The sequence below is a fragment of the Carassius auratus genome, unplaced genomic scaffold (genome assembly GCF_003368295.1).
Source record: "Carassius auratus strain Wakin unplaced genomic scaffold, ASM336829v1 scaf_tig00003633, whole genome shotgun sequence".
In the NCBI taxonomy this organism is placed as follows: Eukaryota; Metazoa; Chordata; class Actinopteri; order Cypriniformes; family Cyprinidae; genus Carassius; species Carassius auratus.
This window is the reverse complement of record NW_020523535.1, coordinates 947,058-972,049: the sequence shown is the minus strand read 5'-3', so window position 1 is coordinate 972,049 and position 24,992 is coordinate 947,058. Positions and strand designations below refer to the sequence as shown.

General features: G+C 36.5%; 1 protein-coding gene across 1 annotated transcript in view; it reads right to left on the bottom strand.

Annotated features, from left to right (window-relative positions):
• The window catches only part of LOC113070286 (zinc finger protein 512B-like), a 58,389-nt gene that overhangs the window by 29,955 nt on the left and 3,442 nt on the right, over window positions 1-24,992 (bottom strand). Inside the window, exon 2 of the mRNA XM_026243526.1 lies at window positions 24,156-24,281. Within this exon, the coding sequence (XP_026099311.1) occupies window positions 24,156-24,279 (124 nt within the window). The 5' untranslated portion in view covers window positions 24,280-24,281. The remainder of the gene's footprint in view (window positions 1-24,155; window positions 24,282-24,992) is intronic.

Sequence of the window (24,992 nt, the reverse complement as noted above, 5' to 3'; positions counted from 1 at the left end):
TTGCCTTCTTAATAGACATTGTATCAAGTGTGTGTATATATATGTGTGTGTGTGTGTGTGTGTGTGTGTGAGTGAACATTACAGTACTTAAGACATTTCAATGCAAACTTTTTTATTACTGGTGTTTCCTAAGGCAGGCGCAAAATCCAGAACTCTTAATACTTCCTCCTGCACGGTTTGGCGCTATGGACATGAATGATATTTGTGTAGCTTGTTGAAATATTACTTTTCTAAGTGAATATACTTACAAATTTCACCTGGTGAAAGGTAATGAAAAAAAAAAAAAGATATGAAAACCGTCCTTAGACTTGCATTGAAGGAGGATAGTGAATAGAGTGGATAGAGTGATGACTTATTTTTGTAGGCCAACCCATAAGTTAGCATTACTCCGATTCCCTTGGGAAAAAGCCAAATGGGTTTTTCCACTGCTTTTGGATTACTGCAGAAGAAAAGCTCTGTGACCAGCACAAGTTTATGATTCTCATGATTTATTCATCATGGTCATTTTCACAAATGAACACATACTTTATGATTTTTAAAGACTAGATACAATTGCAAGAAGTAAAAACCTAAAAGTATGCTATAAATGAACTTACACAACTTCAACATCATCACTAAAGTTTAGACAACTCTTTAGTCTTTATTTATAATCTAAAACTTGGGAAGTTTGAGTTAGAATAGCAATTATAAACATAATGAGGCAGTGAAAGTGGACTAGTGAGTAGATAAGTTTATCTGTTTGGTGTGATGAATCTCTATAGGTCGACCAATAAACAATAATTCACCAATAAACGTATTTGCTTTGGGACACTGGAAGCAGAAGTGCAAAGAACTCAATTGTTTCAGAGTTTTATGACTGCAGTGCCACATTTCAAAGACTTTCAAGTGGGCTCATTTGAATCCAACCATCAAGTAAAATAAACTAGCAACTATCTAGTGCCCTGGTAACAATCCAGAACACCATAGTAATCTCATAGTTATGTATACACAGATTTTAAATTTGACTGCTCCAGACGCATCTTGGAACGGTCAATGCGTCGTCACTCACAGCAAAAAGCAATGAGTTTTCCAAGATGCTACACCATTGCACAACCTCTGGTTGTCACAACCACCAAGATTTAATTTCTGAAGAAATGGGATAAAACAAAACAACAACCCCCATCCCCACATTTCATTGTCAATTGTGATGTTTCACTTTAGCCATGGCAATTTGGTAGACATCGCACAACCCTAGCGGAGGGCTGTCCATGAGGGACAAACTCCTTTGAACTTCATCCAACACAGAAATGGCCTCATATGAAGCTGCCACAAGGGCAGCACAGAAGGCCTGAGGCCAATCCTTCAACCTGAGCCCAAGAGATCAAAGGTGAAGAAGTCGTCTCTTTAACGACTCACCAACTCCCTGGAATGATAGTTATTCTGAATGGATCCATGTACTGTCGTAGATACATAGTACATATAGTTAATATAATATCAGATATAAGTATTAGCCGATATGAGCTTATTGCATTTAAATCGGCATGAAACATGAGAAACAGAGTCTCATGCTTCACTCATGTTATGAGTGTTGCATAGTTTGCCCACCAGAGGTTGCTCCGCATTTGCAGAGAGCCTGCAACTCCACTATAGAAGAAAGCGATCAGCCAAGCCACGGAGATGTACTGTTTTGACGCTTTTTTCTTTTTTTTTTTTTTTTTTTTTTTTTTTACAGATTGTTTCAAAGCAGCTTTACAGACATAACAGGAGAATGTTGAAATAATATGGTTAAATATAAGTAGGTAATAGGTCATACCTATTGCTTGACAAATACAATATATATATATATATATATATATATATATATTTCTCATTTTTGCCTACGTAGGAGATCCCTGTTTATTATAATTCTAATTCTAATGATGACATGAGTAATGATACATGGTGATATTATTAATACACATGCTTATTCTTTCTCTGTCTCTCTTTCTGCCCTACAGATACCTGAAAAAGGTGAATGCTGTAGCAGTAAAGTGTGGGACTACTTCTGCAAATACTTTAACTTTAGTATTATAATTTATTTACAGTACACACACAGACTGTTAAAACCAGTTTCAACTGGAAGAAAGTTAAAGTGTTAAATGTTTAAAATCAGACTGTTTTTTGATCATTAAAAAATATATACTTTTGATGTTCAATTGTTTAGTCATTGAGACCGTAATCTAAGACTTTTTTTAAAAACATAAATCCCTTTTGGAAAATGATTTATACAGCCCACATACATAGAACAGGCAGATATTTTGCTATTGAATGTTGTGTAAGTGCAGTTTATAGGAAATGGGTCTAATATCCAGTTTTTTTTTTCAAAATCAAAATATCGGCTTATAAATCGGCTCTTTTCGAGTTAATATCGGCATTGGCCCCCAAAAATCCATATCGGTCGGGCTCTAATAAATATATATTTTTCTTTCTTTCATATGTGCTTATATGGGCTTCTTATATCATTTGGTGCTTTGGCGTCCTTTTTTGTAAATATATCTACATTTATCTTGAAAAAAAAGCTTGCAGAATATACAGATTGAGAAAAACCCTTCAATCTTTTTCAGAAAAAGGGTGTAATCCGATAAATAATTTTAATCTATTGACAGCCCTAATTTTTATATATATGCATTTATATACCCCTAGAAATGTAAGATGTTGGGGCAAAAAAAAAATCGCCCTCTACAAGATTTTTCTAATAATGTCATAAGATAAGCAATATCAATATCAAATCAGACGAGTGTTGTTTTTGTCCTTAATAGCTTGAGTGCAAATGTGATTTTATATAAAAGTTCAGTAAGGTATTTTGAAGATTTTGGTTAACAGTGACTTTCACTGTATGAACAAAAATACTCATTTCTATCTATTATATAATTATCTTTATCTTCCATAATTTATGTTAGGCTATTTTAGCCTAAACTATTAGGTGTAATACATTTTATGTTTAGTCAAATAAAATATTTCTTTCAAAAGCTACTTTTGGGGGGTGTTTAATTAATTGGAGTAATTAATCGCCACATCATGTAATTAAAACAATTAAAATTTTTATCATCTGACAGCCCTAACATATATAGATACATGTTAGAAAGATAAATAACAACCACCCAGAACACCCTACTTACTACACAGCTATTGTGTAAAGACAACCCACAACACCCTGGCATCTTGTCCAATTATTAATAACTGTTCCAAATCACTTTCAGAGTGTTTTTTTTTCCAGCTAATGAACGATAAAAACATTTACAGCCAATGAGAATCTAACGACTTTAAAGAGCTCAAGTATTTAAAGGGACAGGCGACAAAACTGCAGCGCATGCTTATTACAAACAGAACATAATTGTTTTGCTCAAATAAACCACTCTATGTTCTCCAGCAACACCCGCTTAAAAAAGCCTAACACACACACATTCCCCAAGATACAAGAACAACTATTGCGCAAAGACGTCGTACATAATTATAAAATGGTAAAATATGCTCATGACCGCACACACCACACACACAGATGGGTATGCTGTCATTTTTGAGAGAGTGAGACCCTCCCAGCTGTCTTTGGCTGCAGCTGCACACTGCTTGATTTCATCCTCACTGGAGCAGGAGAGAGAGAGACAGAGACAGAAGAGAAACTCAGAGAGAAAGAGAGAGAGAGAGAGAGGGAGGCAGAGTAGAGTCAGTAGAGTGCTGCCAACTGCATAATGATCTCAAATAACCTGGCCACTCTTTGCTTTGCCTACAACTACTTCCTCACACACACACACACACACACACACACACACACATTGTTAGGGCTCCTTTCACGGGTCTTTCTGTGTACAATAATTAATCTGTATATAAAAAGCATCAATATTTACAAATCAAAGCCATCTCTGGAGCTAGTTGCCGTTATCATGTATTAAACACATAAGTGATATGATCACAGGGAATGCTGTAAAAGGCTAGATTTCTGCAGCTGTATTTAGTTCAAACACTGTTCTTTGAACAGACTCTAAACACACTTTCTGCACTTCATTGATTGTTCATTTGGATTTATCAAATGAAATTTTGGTATTGTGACAACTGTGTTACGTACATAAATACTTTTACATTTACTTTGTAAAAAAGAGCTAATGCAATGCACTACTTTTCTGTGACAAATTAATTCCATTATGTTCAATCTACTTGAATATGTAAAAGTTACCTTAATTATTTAAATTGACCTCATTAACTGGGCAGTGGATCTGAAGTTAATAGCATGCATTATGAGAGTAAATACTACAATTCAGAGTTTTTACACGTTTTGATAAAAACTAGTATTATAAAACTATAAACCTTCACATTTAATTTTTTAAGAAAGGTGATGAGGCAAAATTATAAATGATTATAAAACACTTATTTTACTCTTGTTGCACCGACCTAGCCTTTACAAACACATTAGAAAGTTTTCATTAATTTAATTAAGTTCATTGAACAAACAATTTTCTGAGTTTAGAAACATAATTTACCTCAGAATTGTGTTGCTTTTTGTGTTCAGTATGGCATGTGGCTCTAATTAGCAATTAGCTTAAAGCCGTCCTGACACCTTTGTCCAGACTGTGGCTTGGCAGTAGCACTGCAAAACTGTGAAGAAGATGGAGGAAAATCAATTTCCCTGAACAACTGAAGACAACACCCTTCTATGTGAATGTTTCTCTGACAGCTACTCAGCCAAGACATCGTATTTCCACTCCAGAATCAACGCTTAAAACCCACAGGAACTGTTCTCCAGCTTCTCGTCAGTTCTCCATCTTTATTCTCCACTTTGTTCTTCACCTCCTTCACTATCCACATTCAACACACGACTCCTCAAGATATCTTCTCTGTTCTCCTGGCTCATTTTCTGCAACCTTTTCGAGTGGTTTTGTTCCATCAGAATCCATCAGCAATTTTTTGGCCAAAATATTAAGTATTTTCTAAACATATCTTGGATACAGCGATATAAAAAATCGTTGTATCCAAGACTATAACAATAGAAGACCTGAAATATTTCAGTTGGTGTGCAATGAATCTAAAATATATGAAAGTTTAATTTTTATCATTACATTATGGAAAATAATGAACATTTATCACAATATGCTAATTTTTTGAGAAGGGCCTGTATAACAAAAGATTTCTATTTCAAATACCGTATTTGTCGCACCTGAGTAGAAGTCGCATCAGTCCAAAAATACGTCATGATAGGGAAAAAACATATATAAGTCGCACTGGACTATAAGTCGCATTTATTTAGAACCAAGAGAAAACATTACCGTGTACAGCCGCGAGAGGGCGCTCTATGTCTTCAGTGTAGACTACAGGAGCCCTGAGCAGCATAGAGAGCCCTCTCGTGGCTGGAGACAGTAATGTTTTCTCTTGGTTCACTCTCTTAGTTCATTTCTCTCGGTTCGTCAAATTAATTTTGATAAATAAGTCGCAGGACCAGCCAAACTATGAAAAAAAGTGTGACTTATAGTCCGGAAAATACGGACGTGCTTTTCTTCTGAACTTCACTTTCATCAGAGAATCCTGGTTACACTTCAGATTAGGTAACATTAGTGGTCGACGATATTGGTTTTTTGAGAGCCGATACCGATATCTTAGGGAGCAGAGTGGCTGATGACCGAAATAGATATACAGTACCATGGTCTGTCAGGTATGTATTAAAACCACTTAATGCACAGGTAGATCCAAGTCAGTTTAATCACCGTTCCATATTAATGAACTGCTTTAATTGATTCACACTAGTGTTGTCAAAAAGATCGATATTTCAATAGATATCGATACTAAAATATCTGAATGGTACCAATACTAATTTCTCTAAGTATTGATCCACCGTTGACAAACACCACACGTGACCGCAGTGCCTGTCTCATCTCATTCACTCTGGTTAAACAGCTAAAGTGAATAGAAATGCGGCACCCCAGTGACCAGTTTTGGTTGATAAAGGACAAAGCAGTTCTCAATGAACGTGCAGTTCACCTGTGTTTAACGTACCGTGAGCTCTGGTGTAAAGGCGCACGACCCACCGTCGCTTTCTCTCAAACGCGCAAAGTGTGTGAGAGAGAGAGAGCGAGCGAGCGAGTCTTACATACATGCAGAACTGACGCGCTACATGTACGTGCTAAATAATATTCTGTGTTGTATTTTCCTGTTTGTTGTATTTTGATTTTGAGCAGCAATAGGCATACAAGAATGATTAAAGAAAATAGAAAAAAGTTATTATAAACTGTAATAATATTTCACAATATAACTGTTTTACTGTATTTTGAGTAAAAATAAATCAATCCTGCTCCTGAAGGGCCTCTGTCCTGACAATTCTTTTTGTGCATATCTGATTGGAATCTGATCATATTTAGCATGCCTGAACAGAAAAAAATCTATATCATGAAATATGATTTTTACAAACCCATTTTAATATGCAATGAAATTGCATTTCTTGAAATGCGTTTCAGTTTGACCTCTCAGATCGGATTTTGCATAGCTTTTTTTGTCTATGTTCCTTTCTCGTGTCACGTAAAACATAAACACGTCAGATATTGATTGTTCATAGAAGACATGTTGCATGTCTTTGCAGAAACAAGCTTGTGTTGTTTTGAAGTTCTTTGAAGTTGTTTAGACACAGCAACAATCTGAAGTGTGTGATGGACCAAACTCATGTGACTGAGAACCCCGTTCCAGAGAGCAGCGCTGTGGAACAGAAAATCACTGAGGACACCAAATCCTTTGTTTTAATCCCAAACGAGAAGTTAGACTCAAAAACCACACACTAATACAGTACAGTGTTTGAGCACATGTGTGTTGGTGCACACAGAAATCAGAAGCTATAGAGGGTCTGCTAAAGCCATCAAGTCTGTGCAGTATTATTATCAACAGCTGAACTCACTGACCCCCCTCTCCATTTCCCACTTTCTCTCATTGTTCAACACTCATTGTTCATTTCCTCATGCTTTTTCCAGATGAGAGCATGGGTCAGAGCAGCATAAAAACATAACCCCCTTTTACTCTCAGAGAAATACATTTCACATTTCTCAGAATTTGTTTTCCATCGAGAGCTGGGTAAATGTACAGTAATAATTACTCTCTGAATCATTAGTAATTTCTCCACACATATACAGTAAATATATATACGGTCATGTGGTGGAAAAGATTACAGTGTCTTATTACATATAATAAATAATGTGGAAACACAGGAAAAAGCAATGCTGTATGAATTGACATGATTGTAGAAAGCCAGTAAATCTACTGTTTATAGCTCATGTCTAAATGTCTAAAGTGGACGTAAACTAATGGGAAAAACAGCAGAAAACTTCTCAGAGGGACATTGTTTACAGTTACATAATGATTTATGAACTTCTAAGCATATTTGTTTCAAGCATGCTCTTTCAGATGTTACAACAAAATAAAATATACATAAACCTGATCATACATTTTAGGAGTTACCAATGATAGATATCACATGAAAATTGATTTTGTATTGCTCTTTTATGCATTACAGTTCTTAGAATTAAATTAGTTCAAGTTCAAGTTCAATTTATTTGTATAGCGCATTTACAACAGCCTCCTGGCTGACCAAAGTGCTTTACATAAGAGCAAGAATATTACACATACATAAAAAAAATAGACCAGACAAAAATTTAAAACCACCCATTTCAAAATGTAGCATAACACAGTAGTCAGTACACTAAGGAAAATAAAAAAGTTTTTAGCAAGGATTTAAAAATAGACAAGGAAGGGGCCAGTCTGATCTCTAAAGGCAGGGTATTCCAGAGTCGTGGCCCAGCCACTGCAAATGCACGCTCCCCTCTACGCTTTAGCCTAACGCGAGGGACCACCAACAGAGCCTGGTCATAGGAACGTAGGTTTCTTGATGGAGTATAAGGTTGAAGTAGTTCAGATAAATAGACAGGAGCTTTGTTATGAAGGGATTTATAAATGAAGAGGAGAATTTTAAAGTCTATTCTATGAGAAATAGGTAACCAGTGAAGGGATCTGAGAATTGGGGTTATGTGTTCATGTTTACGACAGTTTAAAAGAAGTCTGGCTGCAGCATTTTGGACAAGCTGAAGTCGTGCAATTTGAGATTTAGATATAGCGCAATATAAAGAATTGCAGTAATCTAGACGCGATGAAACAAATGCATGAACAGCCATTTCTAGAGTTTTTGGAGTGAGAAAGTTTTTAATTTTAGACAGTAAACGAAGCTGATAGAAACTGGATACAATAACAGAAGAGATATGTCTATATCAATATTTTAAGTGTTGGTCAATAGCAGTGTTGGGTATAGTTACTTTGGAAAGTAGTTAGTTAGGTTACAACGTTACCGTCAATTAAAAGTAATCAGTTATGATACAGCGTTACCTATTCATAAAAGTAACGCGTTAGAGTACTCATGCGTTACCAAAAATTAAAAGCCGTTTGCAGCGGCTCACACATGACAGACACAGCCCCCGGCCCCTTTAAATGCACCTAGAAGTCGTGACTCCCGACAATGAATAACGTCAGCCATCCGACTAAATTAACACTGCAGGATAACAATAACAGGAAAGACAGTCAGCAATCGGCTATTCCACATGGCGTTTTATTTATTTATTATCACAGAACATATTATTAATCAAAATTTGCACCTACCCAGCCCGGGTAGCCTAGGCTACTGTATATTATGAGCACCCCAAGATAACTCCTGATTTTTCTTTAACTTTAAATAATGCAGTTATCAAAGTACAATTAATACTTACTTGTAAACACAACCATAAACAGGCTTGCAGATTTAAATCCATTTAGAAATTATGAACAATCAGCCAGCCAACGATCTAACAGAAATTAACAGCTGCCTGTCAAACAAAAATGATAACAAACCGAATTAAATCCTTCACTGCCACACAGGCAAATGACAAATCGCTTAATAGCCGAACTAATTATTATTAAAGTGTCACTCACAGTCACAAGCCTAAATTCGCTTTAACACAGTTCTCTTACATTTACTCTTCAAAGCAGTGATTAAAACGTAGCGTTAAATTTGAGGTAGAATTTTTGGCGGTCGACAGAAGCTTTTCACCAACGCAGAGTGTGCATTTTACCGTTATGTTCTTTTCTTTTTCGTTGACAAATTGAAAATAATGTGCGTACTTCCATAAACCAAACGCTGTCCTCTCTGCTATCTTGCCGGGAGTTCGAAAAAAAAAAAAAAAACACACACACACAGGGTCAGGCGCAGGGAACAGACGTATCACAGCCATTGACTTTACGATCACAGAGCTTCGGCTCCGCTGATACATCCGCAGGTGGCACAGTAGACCTAGGACTACTGTCTGACAAAAAGCAGGCTGCAGTCGGGATTTTCCTTTCCTTAAAATAATGGATTACTTTTTTTAAAAAATAACGAAGTTACTGATTACTTACGCACGAAACTAACGCGTTAAGTTACACATTTCAGGAAAAAAGTAATTAGAGTACTCTAACGCGTTACTTTGTAACGCGTTACCCACAACACTGGTCAATAGTAATACCTAGGTTCTTCACCCGTGAGGATCTAAAAACGGATAAACTTTCTAGCTCAGGGCTTATACACTGAGAGTTCTCATTAGGACCGAAAACAATTACCTCGGTCTTGTCCTTGTTTAAGAAGAGGAAATTTTGGGCAAGCCATAATTTCACCTCCTCTAAACATTGGAGAAGAGAAGTGATCGCAGTGGAGTTATTTTTCTTAACTGGAAGATAGATTTGAGTGTCATCTGCGTAGAAATGAAAAGACACACCATGTTTTCTTAGAATAGAACCCAGAGGCAGCATGTACAGAGAGAATAGAGAGGGAGCTAAAATAGAGCCTTGAGGAATGCCACAGGTCAGAGGAGCAGGGGAAGAGAAAAAAATTCCCAGTTTCACTAAAAACTTTCTGTCAGATAGGTATGACTGAAACCATTTCAGAGCGTTTGCTTTTAGACCTACCCAAGACTCTAATCTAGATAATAGTATGGAGTGGTCTATGGTATCAAAAGCGGCTGATAAATCTAAAAGAATAAGAACCACAGAGTCCCCGGAATCAGTGGAGAGGTAAATATCATTTAACACCCTCAAAAGGGCGGACTCAGTGCTGTGAGCAGATTTAAAACCAGATTGAAAAACCTCATAAATAGAATTACTGGTCAAAAAGTGTTGAAGTTGATTCAGCACAATTTTCTCTAAAACTTTTGAAATAAAAGGCAAAACAGAAATTGGCCGAAATTTTTTTAGAACAGTGTGGTCCAGTGAAGGCTTCTTGAGAAGAGGAGTGACTGTAGCAACTTTAAAGTCGGCAGGAACGGAGCCAGTTTGGAGACACTTATTAATAAGAGACAGCAGACCTGGCCCAATCGAATCAATAATTAATTTTAAAAATTTGGGGTGAATGATATCGCTAGAACAGAATGAGGGCTTAAGATTGTCAATCACCTCCTTCAATTCCTGGAGACTGATGGGTTCAAAAGCATCCAAAAATGCAGATGAAGATGACATGATAGGAGAGATGGTTAAAGTTAGAGTGGGGCAGACACCAAGTCTTAAGTTAGTAATTTTTGCCGTGTTTCCACCGAAATTACCCGGAACATTTTTACCAGGAACTTTTTTCCCCAGGAACTTTTTTCCCCCCAGACCTGTTGCTTTATGTGTTTCCACCGCGTTGTAAAGTACCGGGAAGATTAGGCAAATGACTGGTGACGTAGGTCCGCGCGCGTTTCTCAATACAAAGTACGCTGATTTAAAAAAAATTAAAAAAAGTACGCAGATTTTGGACGTGCATCATCGGTAGTTAGTTCAGACTTTGTGCATTCGACTGGGGAGTGTGATGTCCGCAACGACGCAAGTCCGGTAAATCTATAAACAGCAGCGTATAACTTCAGTCAGCTTGTCTTGACTACTGCAATTTTCTTTACTGTGTATTTACAATAAAACGAAATAGGATATCAAATACCACCACCTCCTTTGGTTTTCATTTAAGCATAATAACAGCTGCAGAAATGTACTTAGTTCAGGGATATGCAGCCATTACAATGAAACGAAATATTATATAAATTTGCCTTTTTTATTTTCATTTTAACATATGGATAAATTGAATACAGACCAAAGAAAACCTGTTAGATTTACCCCGCAGCTGAATTATGTTATGTTTAACCACTAAAGAGTCATCAGATCCAGCGGCACATATCAGAAGATCTATCCGAGATGAGGCTGCTCTCTGTGGATACATGAGGACTGAGCTCCCGCTGATCGAGTGGAGCTACCGTCTCAGAGATCGGCGAAACACATTTTTAAATAGGCGCTGTCTTTATAAATAAACATCAGACTTGAGTTTTAAACAACTACATTCTCGCCTGGAATACTTTTAAAATTAAATTTCATGACACAATAACAGTAATATTTTGAAAATGTTGATCCAAATAAATGGTGGTTGAACTCAACCAATGCTGCGTGAACTCAACCAATCAGAATGTTTAGCGCCAAAGTCCCGCCCCCGAAAGTTCCGGAACTTTGAAAAAGTACCACCTCGCCAGCAGGGACTTTCTGAGGGGCATTTTTTTACCCGGAACTTTATTTAGTTCCTGGTTCCTGCCAAGTACCAGGCCAAAGTCCCTAGTTCCTGGGTAAAGTTCCTGTGGTGGAAACGCGGCTTTTGTCACTAAAATATCTCAAGAAGCTTTCACAGAGAGCATCAGAGGCAACAGGCAAGGTGTTAACAGAAGGATTGGTAACAGATTGAAAAATTGAAAACAAAACCTTAGGTTTAGAGTGATTAGTTTCAATTATGTTGGAAAAGTATGCAGCTTTTGCAGACTTAGCTGCAGACTGGTATGAAGTAAGAGAGTCTCTGAACATTTGAAGAGAGATATGCAGCCTGTCTTTTTTCCATTTACGTTCTGCCTTTCTACAGTTTTGTCTTAGGAGATGGGTATCAGAGTTTTGCCACAATATAGATTTTGTTTTTTGCTTGTGAGGCTTAAGGGGGGCAGTTGCATTTGCTGCCTTAAGCCAGGCAGAGTTCAAGAGGCTAAGATGTTGATCAGCATCCAAGTCAGATAACGGTTGATCTAAGTGCAACTGTGAGCAACAATCAGCAAAACACAAGTTGAAATGTGTGCTAAACTGTGGAAAGTAGAAGCGAGAAAGATTTACAGTAGTATTTGAAAAGTAAGAGAGCTCTGGAAGAGACAGTGTGAATAATATAGGCTTATGGTCAGAGATCATAAAATCAGAGAGCACAACATCAGTCACATCAAGCCCATATGAGAGTACAAGATCCAACGTATGACCCTGAATATGAGTAGCGTCACTGATCCACTGGAATAGATTAAAAGCATCGATAATATTAAGAAACTCATGTGATAAGGGGTTAGACGGACAGCAGACATGGATATTAAAGTCGCCCACCAATAGAAAGCGATCGTAATTTGTGGCAATATTGCCGATCAGTTCAGTGAAATTCTGTATAAAATCCTTAGTGCAGTGCGGAGGACGGTAAATCACCACTAGACATACAGGACCATTCCAGTCCAAGTGAAGAAACTGAGCTTCAAAGCTGGAAAAGGCCGTTCCAGGGACCAATCGACAGCGTGCAGAGAGAGAGTTCTTTCAAATTGTTACTATGCCACCCCCGCGTCCACTCGGACGAGGAGAGTTAAAAAATGTGCAGTCATCAGGGATCAGATCAGAAAACGGAGTTAGATCACCAACCTTTATCCAGGATTCCGTGATAAACATAAAATCCAAGTTGTGAGCTGAGTAAAAGTCGTTTAGTAAGAAGGTCTTATTCACCAAGGAACGGGCATTTAATAATGCCATCTTTGGTGGAGAGATAATAACAGGAGATGAGGACGCTCTTTCCAGCGCGCGTAGATTTATGTGAGTTACTCCCCGACGTCGGGAGCCGAGGCCGATTCGGTGGAGACAGGAACGAGAAACAGGGCTCGGGTGCAGGGGAGAACATGCCGAAGCCACCGGTATGCCACGTCCAGTGGGCGCCAGGTAGTAGAGCCACCGTAAAATGATTCGTGAGAAGGATCCGAGAGAAAGCCAGCCCGCAGATGAGCTTTCAGCTTCACGAAGTATCCTCCTCGGTTTCCTCGTTTCCTTTTTCCGCGGGATGTTGAGGGGCCACCGGCGGATATGTCCCGGGATAGCCGATGTGAACGGCTCATCGGTTTTATTAAAGGAGCAGTGCACATCTAAAGTGTTTGTGAAAGAGGTCGCAACCGAGTTGTACGAATATCCAAAAGTGCTTGAAGGTCGTAGATTAAGAGCGTGTACCAGTTTAAAATAGAGCAGACAACCAGACAAGCAACCACAAGAGCGACAGGCGGCTGGCCCAGTACACAGGCGCCATCTTGTTCCTCATATTTAAATTAGTGAATTTGGTGAATTTATGTGGTGGGAAAAGACAAAGTTCTAAAGCACATAATTTAGGGATAAGGAAATTAAGAAATTTTTTACTAATAAAGTATCAAAACATGATCATCGCTCACCTTTAATGTGGAATGCAGCTCATTAGTGTCAACAGGACAACAGATTGTTGCCCATAAATATAAACACATTTTCTACAAATAATGCCACATAAATGCTTAAAGGGGACATCGGATGCCCATTTTCCACAAGTTGGTATAACTCTTTAGGGTCTTCGTGAAATGTCTGTAACACACTCTGAAAAAAATATTAAATTGCGGGTGATATTTTTGCTGAGATTACCACTGGAGACTATCAATGTACGGTACGACATAAAAATTGCATGCAATGCCTTTATCCTGCTTGTTTTGCGATCACAACTTTTGTTATGCTGACATTATAAACAGAGACAATGTGCATCAATGTTTTAGTTGAAAAATATGTTCAAACAGTCCTCTCTGTCTGTGCGGACCTATAAGAAACTATCAGTTTTAAATATCTGGCAAATTCCTAATGAAATTGAAACAATAAATACAGTTTTAACGCAGCATGAGCGATCGCTTTAGCACCTCAGTTCAAGCAGCATGTGAACCCATCTTATCTTTCTCTTTACTGTAGTATGAAATAAACATGAATGGACATCAAAAGGTATATTTTAAGATACAGTACAGCTTTTTTTCTATATAATATAAACGTTGCTGGTCCGCACAGACAGAGAGGACTGTTTGAACATATTTTTCAACTAAAACATTGATGCACAATGTCTCTGTTTATTATGTCAGCATAACAAAAATTGTGATCGCAAAACGAGCAGGAAAAAGGAGCCTTTTTTCTAGAGCCTTTTAATAATGTCTACACGTAGAAAGGGATCACACACACTGCTATTGTCCTGTTATTTGACATTACAGACGTCTAGAGTAATAATAATTTTACTAACATGCTCTGAACATTAATCTGTCCGAACTGATCTTAAAGGAATAGTTCACCCTTCTAATGAGAACAGAATTTTCATTTTTTGGGTGAACTATTCTTTTAATATAACTAATGTAAACTCAGGTTTACTATATATTATTCTCCCGCTCTTTTGCTCACAGATGGCATCACAGCTTACAGCTAATTTTAGACAAATCCAAAATAGAAAAGAGCATTCATCTACAAGCCACTGTTTTCCACCTGATGAACAGATCACACAGCACAATGTCTGTTCAAACATTAAACTTGCACAATTCATCCTTATTTACAATCCTGAAGGCCAAAAATTAACCAACAATCAACATTAACATTCACCAACTGCCAAATGCAAGAGTAGATATTGGCTTTAGTGAGTACATACATATGATTAATAACATTGTTTGAACAATTTACAGAATTTTAACAATAGTTCAAATCTTAACCAAAAAGATCAAAAGTTTTCAAATGATTTAAAGGAAATGAATGTAATATAATGTCTAATATAATGTTTTGTAAAATCTGCACTACAGGAAATTATATTATTGAAGTAGAACCCTAAAGTTCAAATTCATATTCTAGTCTTACTCTGATTCAGTACAGTGTGTCTACCATATGATTTATGGTTTAGCCTTTCTGGTCAGAATTCTTATTAAATAGCAGGGTTACATTATTCCTGTGTGTGTGAGTGTGTGTGTGTGTGTTATGTGATGTCTGTAAATATAAAGACAAGGTCTGGCTACTTCTAAACAGCAACCTTTGGTAACTTCCAGGGAATCATCCATTGTCGAAACAAAGAAACAAAGAACTACAGAGAGTCAGCAATGGAAAGTAAGAGTTTATGCCAAAACAAAATTCAAAACACAAAGGCAGATATGACACTACGGAGCCCCATGCATGACATACTGAAAAAATATAGACATATTGTGGCCATGACCACTACATAAATGTATTCCCTCGTTTTAGTTAAATCATGGTCATAAATTAAGAATTTGTTTTTATTTTAGCAAATCATGGCCAAGTTGTTCTAATTCATTCACTCGTTTGTGGCCTTATTTTCAATAAAACAAAGCTAAGTAACAAATTAATGCAATGTGGCTATGATTTACTAATAAATTATTAAGTCATTGGAATGAATTCTTAACTTGTTGCTATAATTTAACTAAAATCAATTAATGAATTAATAAAATGTGGGAACATAATTCTTAATTCAGTGCCAACATAATATCATGTACAGGGCACTGTATGATACTTGCCTGCTGATTTTTTTTTCACTTTGTGGAAAACTCGTATTATTATCCTGAAGAAAAACTGACATAGAGCCACTCTGCAAATAGTTTGTAATTTTACTTTTAACTACAGATTCAGATTAAAGGGCCATATATATATATATATATATATATATATATATATATATATATATATATATATATATATATATATATATATATTGAATTAAAACTGACCAAAATTAAGGAATTATGGCATTATGAGTGCATGTTTAGTCTTTGTTTCAGTTTAATTTCCTTGGACTTTTAATTTGTTTTCCAGTGTCTTATTTCTGTTTACTTCTGTTTTAGTTACTAGTTTATTTCCATAGTTATTCATTGGTTTTTACGGATTATGTTTGCCTCCCCCTTGTTTAGTTTCTCATCCACTTGTGTGACTATATGCTCTCAGTAATACGTACAAGTATCGCCGATTGTTGGTCATCTTTGTTTTTGGTTGTAAATAAAGGTGTGATTGCTTCCTCACTATCACAGATGCAATATTAACAACATCTGATAAAATTTTTTATTGCAAGTGGTCTTTAAAGGGGATGTAACACACACAGTTTCGCCAATCTCATGTTAATCTTGAGTACCTATAGAGTAATACTGCATCCTTCATATCTCTGAAAAGTCTTAGTTTGATCAGATTTATAAAAGAAAGATTCAGCTTTAGGATTCTCTCTGAAAACAGCAGAGCTCCTGGAGGCATGCCATGGGCGGAGCTAAAGAGTACGTTCGTGTTGTTTTCTTTATATGTACTGTATTACCAAACAACCAAAAACCAAAAATACACTTCTTTGAAGACATTCTTCTGGAGCAAGTCCTGTGCAGTGCTGCCGACGACTTCCATAAGCCGAAATGAAGCACGCTGATGGGCTGCTCTTTCCTTCGATCTGGTTGATATGTGCACGCTCTACTGGGACAAGGAATCCCACCTTTCATGATGTCATACAGCTCGAAAAAAATAACTTTCAGAAAATTATACGAGCCCTGAAGGATTGTTTTTGGCGCAGAAATAATCTGTCATACATCCAAATACTTTTTTACAATTTTGGCCATGTTAAGCATGAGAATCCAAACTTTAACAGTGTAAATAACTGAGAATGCATGACATAGCATTAGACCCCCCCCCCCCATTTATTTCTGGGCAAACAAAATCAAAACCTATTATTTAACCACACTAACTTCCCTGTGGGACATTTGTTTTGCTTCATAAAACAGCTATTTCTTTTTTTTTTTATCAAAAAATATTCATTGTGAGTAAACATCTGTTATATAATTTATTAAGTATAACATTGCTGTTAAATGAATTATAAAAGAGCCCAGCAGGTGGTATTTTACAAAGCTGCAAGCCAAACCCAAATGACTCACATCATATTGAGCCAGTGTAAAAAAGCAGAGCGAACTGAATTTCTGAATGGATTCAGATTTCTGCAGCGATAGTGAGACTGGCTGAGTGGAGATGAGTGAAGTGTGTGTGTGTGTGTTTGTGTGTGTGCAAATTTTTAACTACTCTCCATAAAGCTATGGCACATCATTGGCCTTGCAGAGCTTGTACTAGGCCTAATCTCCAGCTATCATCTGCTGACACCGGGCCAAGAGTCTGCAGTAGTCCCAACATCCCATAATTCACTGCTGCTGATAATGCTCCAGGAAAACGTTGCCCTTGTACACTAATCTAAGAGCAGACTGAATCATCAGCCTCAGCAGCTGCTAAAACTATTTCAGAACGGCCTTTTCAACTGATAACATACAAATTTAGGTTCCTCTTTAAATTAAAAATTAAATCTGCCAAACATTTCTTTCATCAAGTAGGCTGTTGATCAGGGATGATGGGTTATCAGTAAAAAAAGAAATAAAAGAAAGAGGACTATCAAATCTGTCATCAAGATACAATGTCAACAGTCTGACACTGACTCAATACTGGACAAACGGGACTATTCATTTTAATGGCAAAAAAGAAAAGGGAAAACATAAATATCTACACTTACTGCGTGCACTTGTACAATACATAGGGCTAACATCTTATGAACCTCAGATATGAGCCATTTTTATCCCTCGATGAAGCAACACTTGACACTAGTACGTTTGAAATTGGTGCAGCACCAATTTTGTGCCATTAACCCTAAAATGCAATACCAAGGTATACTGTGCTATAAGCCTACTTGTTAAGCTTAAATAAGAGAGAGCATGGACAGATGCCAGGCTGAAAATGACACACTCAAACTTTGTTTCTGCATGTGATGTGGTTTGTGTTCACACCTAGCAGCTCTCTTCAGTGACGGTGTGGAAGGGGCGGCGCTCAAGCAGTGAACAGATGGACACAATGCAGTGGGTCAGAAATTAGCTGTGTTGTCTCCGGCAACCTGCCACCTGACAGCATCAGCACCACAGCAACACCGCCGTCCAATAAAAGAACGGCCGCTGAATTTCTGAATTAGGCGACGAGAGTCTAATATACAAAATATATGGACGTTATCCAATGCCGTTCGACAACTATATATATATATATATATATATATATATATATACACACACACACACACACATGCATACATACATATATAAATTGTGAATTTTAGATCCTGAAAATTGCATTATGGTTTAAATAAAATTATTAAGCAGCACAACTGGTTTCATCATTGATAATAATAACAAATGTTTCTTGAGCAATAAATCAACATTTGAGAATGGTTTCTGAAGGATCATGTGACACTGAAGACTGGAGTAATGATGCTGAAAATACAGCTTTACATCACTGGAAAAAAATATATTTTACAATATATTCAAATAGCAAACAATTCTTTTAAATTGTACAAATATTTCACAGTATTACTGTTTTACTGTGTTTTTTGCTCAAATAATTGCAGCCTTGGTGAGGATAAAATAATTATTTTAAAAACATTAAAAAATATTACTGACCCCAAACTGTTCAATGGTACTGTATAAGCTAGACTTATTTCTAAGTTGTTAAAATGCTTGAAAAGAGTGCTTTTGCATCTTTACAAAGTGTAGTTTGGGATATTTTAATGTAATTGATACATCTTATGTCTGAAATACTTCTTGTGGCTGCTGTGAAATGAAAATATCTGAAAGTTTCAAGACTTCTGTAACTATTTGAATGTAAGCTAACTATTATATATTAAGCATTGTATAAAGTAGTCATAGTGTTACCAAAGGAATTTCAGACGGATATGTTTTCAATTTGCCTTTTCATGCTAAATAAACACAGTCATATTTAACTGTGACTTAACCTTGAGCCAAAAAACCAAACTATACTTTCGTACGCTGTTTGTAATAGTTTTCCAGACTCTCTGACAGGAAAGAGGCCAATTATAAAGAGGCATATGTTACACTCGCACAAAAAGGTCTTGAGACACACAGTCAAAAAGTGTGTTTGCTCCGCACTGACTACAATTACAGCAGTCAGTAAGAATGACCTTATTTGTTCCTACTGCCTCTTTCAGCTGCACTGGCCAACTGCACACAGCTGTTGACAAAGGCTTTCCAAGCAAGCACTGCGATCATTCAGCTTCCCACAGTAGAGAGAGAGACGGATAAATAGTTTCAGAGATAGAGAAGAAGAAAGGGAGGGAAACTCTGACAGGGATTTTATTAATGGGCAGTACAGTTCACACATACTGCAAAAAGTGAACACACTGTAAAACATATTTTCATAAAAAAAAATTACCACATCAGTTTTTTTTCTTCTCGTTTTAAGCATGAATCTAATCATAAATGCTAGCTAAGATAAAAAGCTATTTTTTATCTTAAGAATGTTTAAATATTTATTTTTTTGGAAAAGACAAAAATACTGATTAAGAATTTTTGAATCTTAAAACTAGTTCTTTTTGTTTGACTCTTTTTGTGTTTTTCTTTTATCTAGTTTCTATTTCCAGTTGAAGCTCAGTGTTTTATTTTTTCCCAAGTATTATGGGATCACTCTAAATGAGAGCCAAGTATATAATGAAAAGAAGACAGCATATTTTCAGTGTTCTCTACAATCCCCATCTGTTTGCTTTAACTGACAGTTTGCTACAATTGATACAGTATCTCACACTGTCAACAAAACAGAATGGTTGGAATTACCCAAAATGTTTTTACGCCTACCTGTGATATCAAGAACTCCAACAGTGAATGTAGAAAAAGAATAATCGCTCCAATTTCCCCAAAAATAAGAATAACTTAGATAATAAAATGTTGATGAAGAAGTATATAAGCAACTAACATGACTAAACCCCTCTTACATTTTTTTTTTTATTAAAATTAATCCAATATAAACCATCAGATCTTTTCCACCTTTAATGCAATACTGAAACCAACTAAATTCAAGAAACAAACTAATTATTATTATAAACTTTCCATTTTAACAGGAGTGTGTAGACAGTCATATCACTAATAACACAGCTTTTCACCGCATAAATCATGAAGACATAACATGTTATTTGAGAAGAAAGGGTTTCAAAATCATACTTGTTTATTATCTTACATCCATTACAGTGTACAAAACAGTCATTCTGGCAAAAAGACAAACACTTCATATTACCACAGGTCTACTTTTATTACAGAAATTTACAGTAAATACTGCCAAAATCAATTGTCAGTTCACCTTTTAGTGCTTAATCCAGTCCTGCACACACACAGTCATTTACAGGAGTGATAACTTTATTCTACAACTGAATTAACACCCAAAAAAACACAGGTAATGACAACCACATTTTACAAAAATTAAATGCAATGTGTGCAAAACTGAATTGAACAACTTCAAGAAGTTACAGGGTAGATTAGATTAGATTCCACACACAAAACACACAAAATGAAAACTTAGAGGGTTCACTCCAGCATTAAAATGTGGCTGAGACTCAGTACAGCCAATAACTGAGATGATATTAGTTGTATTTGAATGAAACTAGAGAAAGCGTGGCAGTGTATTATGAGAGATGTGAAAGAAATCCCGACCTCAAAAAACGTTGCTAATGACAAAGTTTATTATTGGAGAATAACAAACCTCTGAATGTTGCGACTGACCAATCAGAGTCAAGTGTTCCAGTAATAAAAGACTGGGAATCTTTCTGACCAACATTGTTTACATATAATCAAACTTTTCCATTGATTATCAGTTAATAAATATCGGGTTTACAGATAAATGGCTCCAACTGGATGTTCTCTAACCAGCAACACTATTAGCTATTAAACCGTTGCAATTTCAACAGTGTCACAGGTAAAGTGACTTAACAATTGACTTTTATCTTTCTATTAATATTCAATGCAATCAGGCTCATACTGTATTACACATACTCATACTTAGCCTAAACTAATATTGGTTCCTCCATAATTACAAATGGACTTCAGGGGGATAAAAAATTAAATGCTACAAAACTTGTTGAACACATCCCTTTTAAAGTAAGATAAAGCCATTCCAGATATTACAAACTAAACAGCTGCAACTGTGCAATTCAGCTGCCTACATCAAACTAAGACAAGACAAGTGTCTCGCAACCTTGGCAGAAGAAACCATGCACTGTCACAAACACACACACACACACACACTTTCACACACAAATGACAATTTGTGTAAACCCACATCCCAGAGAGGCTGGCCGGCATGCTTTGTGTCCGGCTGACGGTGGCAGTGTGACATCACAACCGCAGCTAGGAAACATAATTCTTCATGTCTGAATTCCTTCCAGACACATTGTTACAAGTCAAAAGCAGTAGCCACAACCACAGGCCACATAGGAACCCAAAAAGAATATGTAAATACACAGAAAATCTCCTTCTTTTACCATTATGTAAATCATTCTGCTAAATCTCAATGCACAGAAAAAAAACACACACACTCTCTTTGGTTTTCCCATTAATAAAAACATAAGATAAGAATATAACGTGTTCCTAAGCCACTTCATCAATTCCCTGTGTCACTTACGCTCAGGCGCATGTAGGGGCTACAAACTCAGTGAAATATATTCTCCAGCAGAGAAAGTCTGTCTGACGCTGTGAAAGCAATGAAATGCTCTTCACAATCTGCAGTAAAATTCAAACAGCACGGCCCGGCACAAATATCATTCTCCCAGCTCATTTGGGAGTCAGCGCCAAGTTTGTTTTCCACCGGACCTCTGCCAGGCTGCTTTTTCACTTCAACTCTGAGCAAAGAATTATGGGATTTTTAGGTTCAAAGCAGTAGCTACATCAATTTTAGCTCAGATTTTGCTTAGCAACCAAAACTGTGCTACAGTTGGCACATTTTATGTTTACGAGATCACAAAATGAATGAAACAGCTGAATTACATAATTGTAGTACAACAAGCCTCTCCATTTAGCAAAAAAAAAAATCCATTATCATTAAATCCTATCAAATTATGGGTACCAGAGAGATGCCATGAAAACCCAATAGTGACAAGAAAAAAATCATGAATATGGAACTTCCTCTTGTTCCCTTTCAAAGCATTTGATTGCTAAAAAACGCAAACGAGCAGTGGCAGAGGAATGAATGCACCAGTACACAAACGAGCGGACTGAACGCTGAACACTGAAACATTGCTCAGTTTCTCACTTGAGCTTGTTAAACAGCAATATATACACATACTCAATCATGACATTTCTGTTCATCAGATTGCTGGTCTGGATGTGAGTTAGAGTTGCTTCATATCAGAATATCTCTCGCTATAGAACTGGGGTGTAACACTTGTTACAACTGGGTGAAATGAATAGTCAACATTGAAACTTTGCAGACGCAGCTCCAGACACACTCTTAAGAACATGTTAGAGCCAATAATGGTGCATTTTAAGTCTGGCTTAATGCAAAATAATGATATTTCACCCTGTTAACGTATTTGCAAAATTTGTTATGATACTTACATTGCATTACAAGCCATTAAAATAATCACATTTGGAAGTTTTTTTTATTTTTTATGAAAAGCTAAAAGGTTAAAAATTAACAAGAAACAATTATTGAGTACAATGATTAATAAAAATAATCTGAATTTTAAAACTGTCCTTGCCTTACCCTGATTTGCAATGGAAAGCTTATAATAATGATTTATAATTTGATGGGAAAGTTTTACATTATTTGTCTTTGTATGTCATGCAATGCTGTTACATAAACTTTTACATGCGATGTATTTAGGTGAAATCTAAACAAACTTTACAACACACACATTAAGGCTAGATAAGTGCTGTTTACAAAAAAAAAAAAATCAACATACATGAATGAATTGTTCAGGATCTATAACATGTATTTAGAAAACAGAGGAATTAGAATTTGTAGATTTTTTATTTAATTTCCGATTTGTTGTATGTAGCATGTACGTTTCCAGAAACTGGTGTAAAAATAGAAATAGAAATAGAGAGTGAGTCAGTTCTGTATGGTAAGAGTAGCCAGTCATTTCGATGCCATGAAATGGCTCTGTAGTTTCAGAATGACAGAGCAATTTGTTTCAGTCTTTCCTGAAGCACATCTTTTTTCAGTAAATGTGTTCCCATCAAGGTTCATGCAGCTTAAGTGTTTCTGTATAGTTTTTATGCATATTTTGAGAATCTGAAATGAATGATGATGTTTCTATCCAGCATTTTTATGCAATATCCTCAAATCTACATAAAAATACGTTGATAGAAACTTAGCTAATAATATATTTAGCTTAACTTTAGCTTCCTAGATTCAGGTTGGGCTGCAGTCAAATAATATTATATTTCGGTTAATTGTATATTTGAATTTTATGTTTTAAGAAAATTTGGTGAGATCCAAAAATTAGCTGCCACCAAACACCTAGCAGTTAAAAACCACTTTTCTAACTCTAATGTTAAGCTGAATAATCAATCAGCAGAAACTGATTGATTTCTGCTTTTTTGGATGCATTTTGCATTTCATTTTTTAATAATCATTCAAATAATTGTTGATTTAGACATAGTTTGTTGCAGCCCTACTAACACTGATCCAGATTGATGTCTATCTTATCAATTACAATGAGACTGTAGCAACTGTTATCAGTGCAAAGCTGCTTAATTTCTCCCTTTAACTACTTCTTTCCATTCCACTTGTCCATTTACACAGTTTTGTTCAGTGCTCTGCTTTAGGAATGTAGAGAAAATGACACAAAGTTCAGTTTTACTCCAGCACTGAGCGTTTTGTATAGGACTAAATTTCATCCATGCAGGGAGATGGTACATATTTCACTGACATTAAAAACAACCGTACTGTCAGTAGAAGGACTTCATCTGTCAAAACACCTTTCACCATAATAAGGCAGCCATCATTTCCTCTCTTAAGCACACAAGTGTGAAAACGCTTGTCAAAACCTCAGAGACGCCAAACAGGTTGAAACAAGTGTGCAGTTGAAAATAAAAAGTGTAAATGTATTCCACAGGCTTGAATAAAGTTGTTCATTCATTTTTATTATGCCTGCCATGAAAAACAACAATGTTTGGTAAATGCCACCTGCATAAACCAATGATTTGTCAACATTTGACATGCCCTGTGCAGATCTTGACTGTATTTTTAAAACCCCGAGCAGCTTGCGTTCTTACCGTGATTGTTGTTTTCAGTGCTGCACATTCGGGCCGTCTCTGCGGGGTGGGCCTGTTTGGCAGTGCGCCCCTTTGACAAGCCCGAGGAAGGCTTCACCACCCGGGCACCGCTGGAGGTGTCCATGCCTGTTTAGGACACAAATAGATCATGCCACAGGAAATTGCATTATCTGCAAGGAAACAACATAAACACAAAGAGGCTCTATCTATCTGCCTTTGTATCTATCTGTCTATCCATACATCCATTCCTCATGATTACTTGTATTTATTTATATATTTCAATATGCATCTGAAAAAAGGAATTAATCAAGTTAAAACTCTGCTGAATGCATCAATCCAGAAGGGGAACGGGTGGATTATTGCAATGAATGCAGCCTGATAATGACTAATTAAAATAAACAGCGCTGATTAGAATGTGATCATACTTTCTTATTAACTCCAAATCAATGTCATTTCAGTTCTTCATCAGGTTTGGCCTAATGGGTCACTAATCTGTGTCTTTTTATACCGCCATTAATTCACTGTTCTATTATTTGCTGAAAAGTGGCCGGGCATACGGCTAATGTATGATTTATCACGTGTCAAAGGAGATTTTATGAACTCCACTGATAAATGTTTCATCTAATGCACACCGTGGGAATGTCTCGCTGTCAGAGGCGCTATAGTACATTTCCGGTGAGTGCTAATTGAGAGGGTTCACTTCAGGCAATAAAGCGTGATGATGACAAACATTCATAAGACTAAGAGTTGAAAAGCTACTGTACATCTACGGACACACACACATACAGCACGTCTGAAAGAGATGTGAAATCAAGCTGTTACCCCTTTAACCATCAC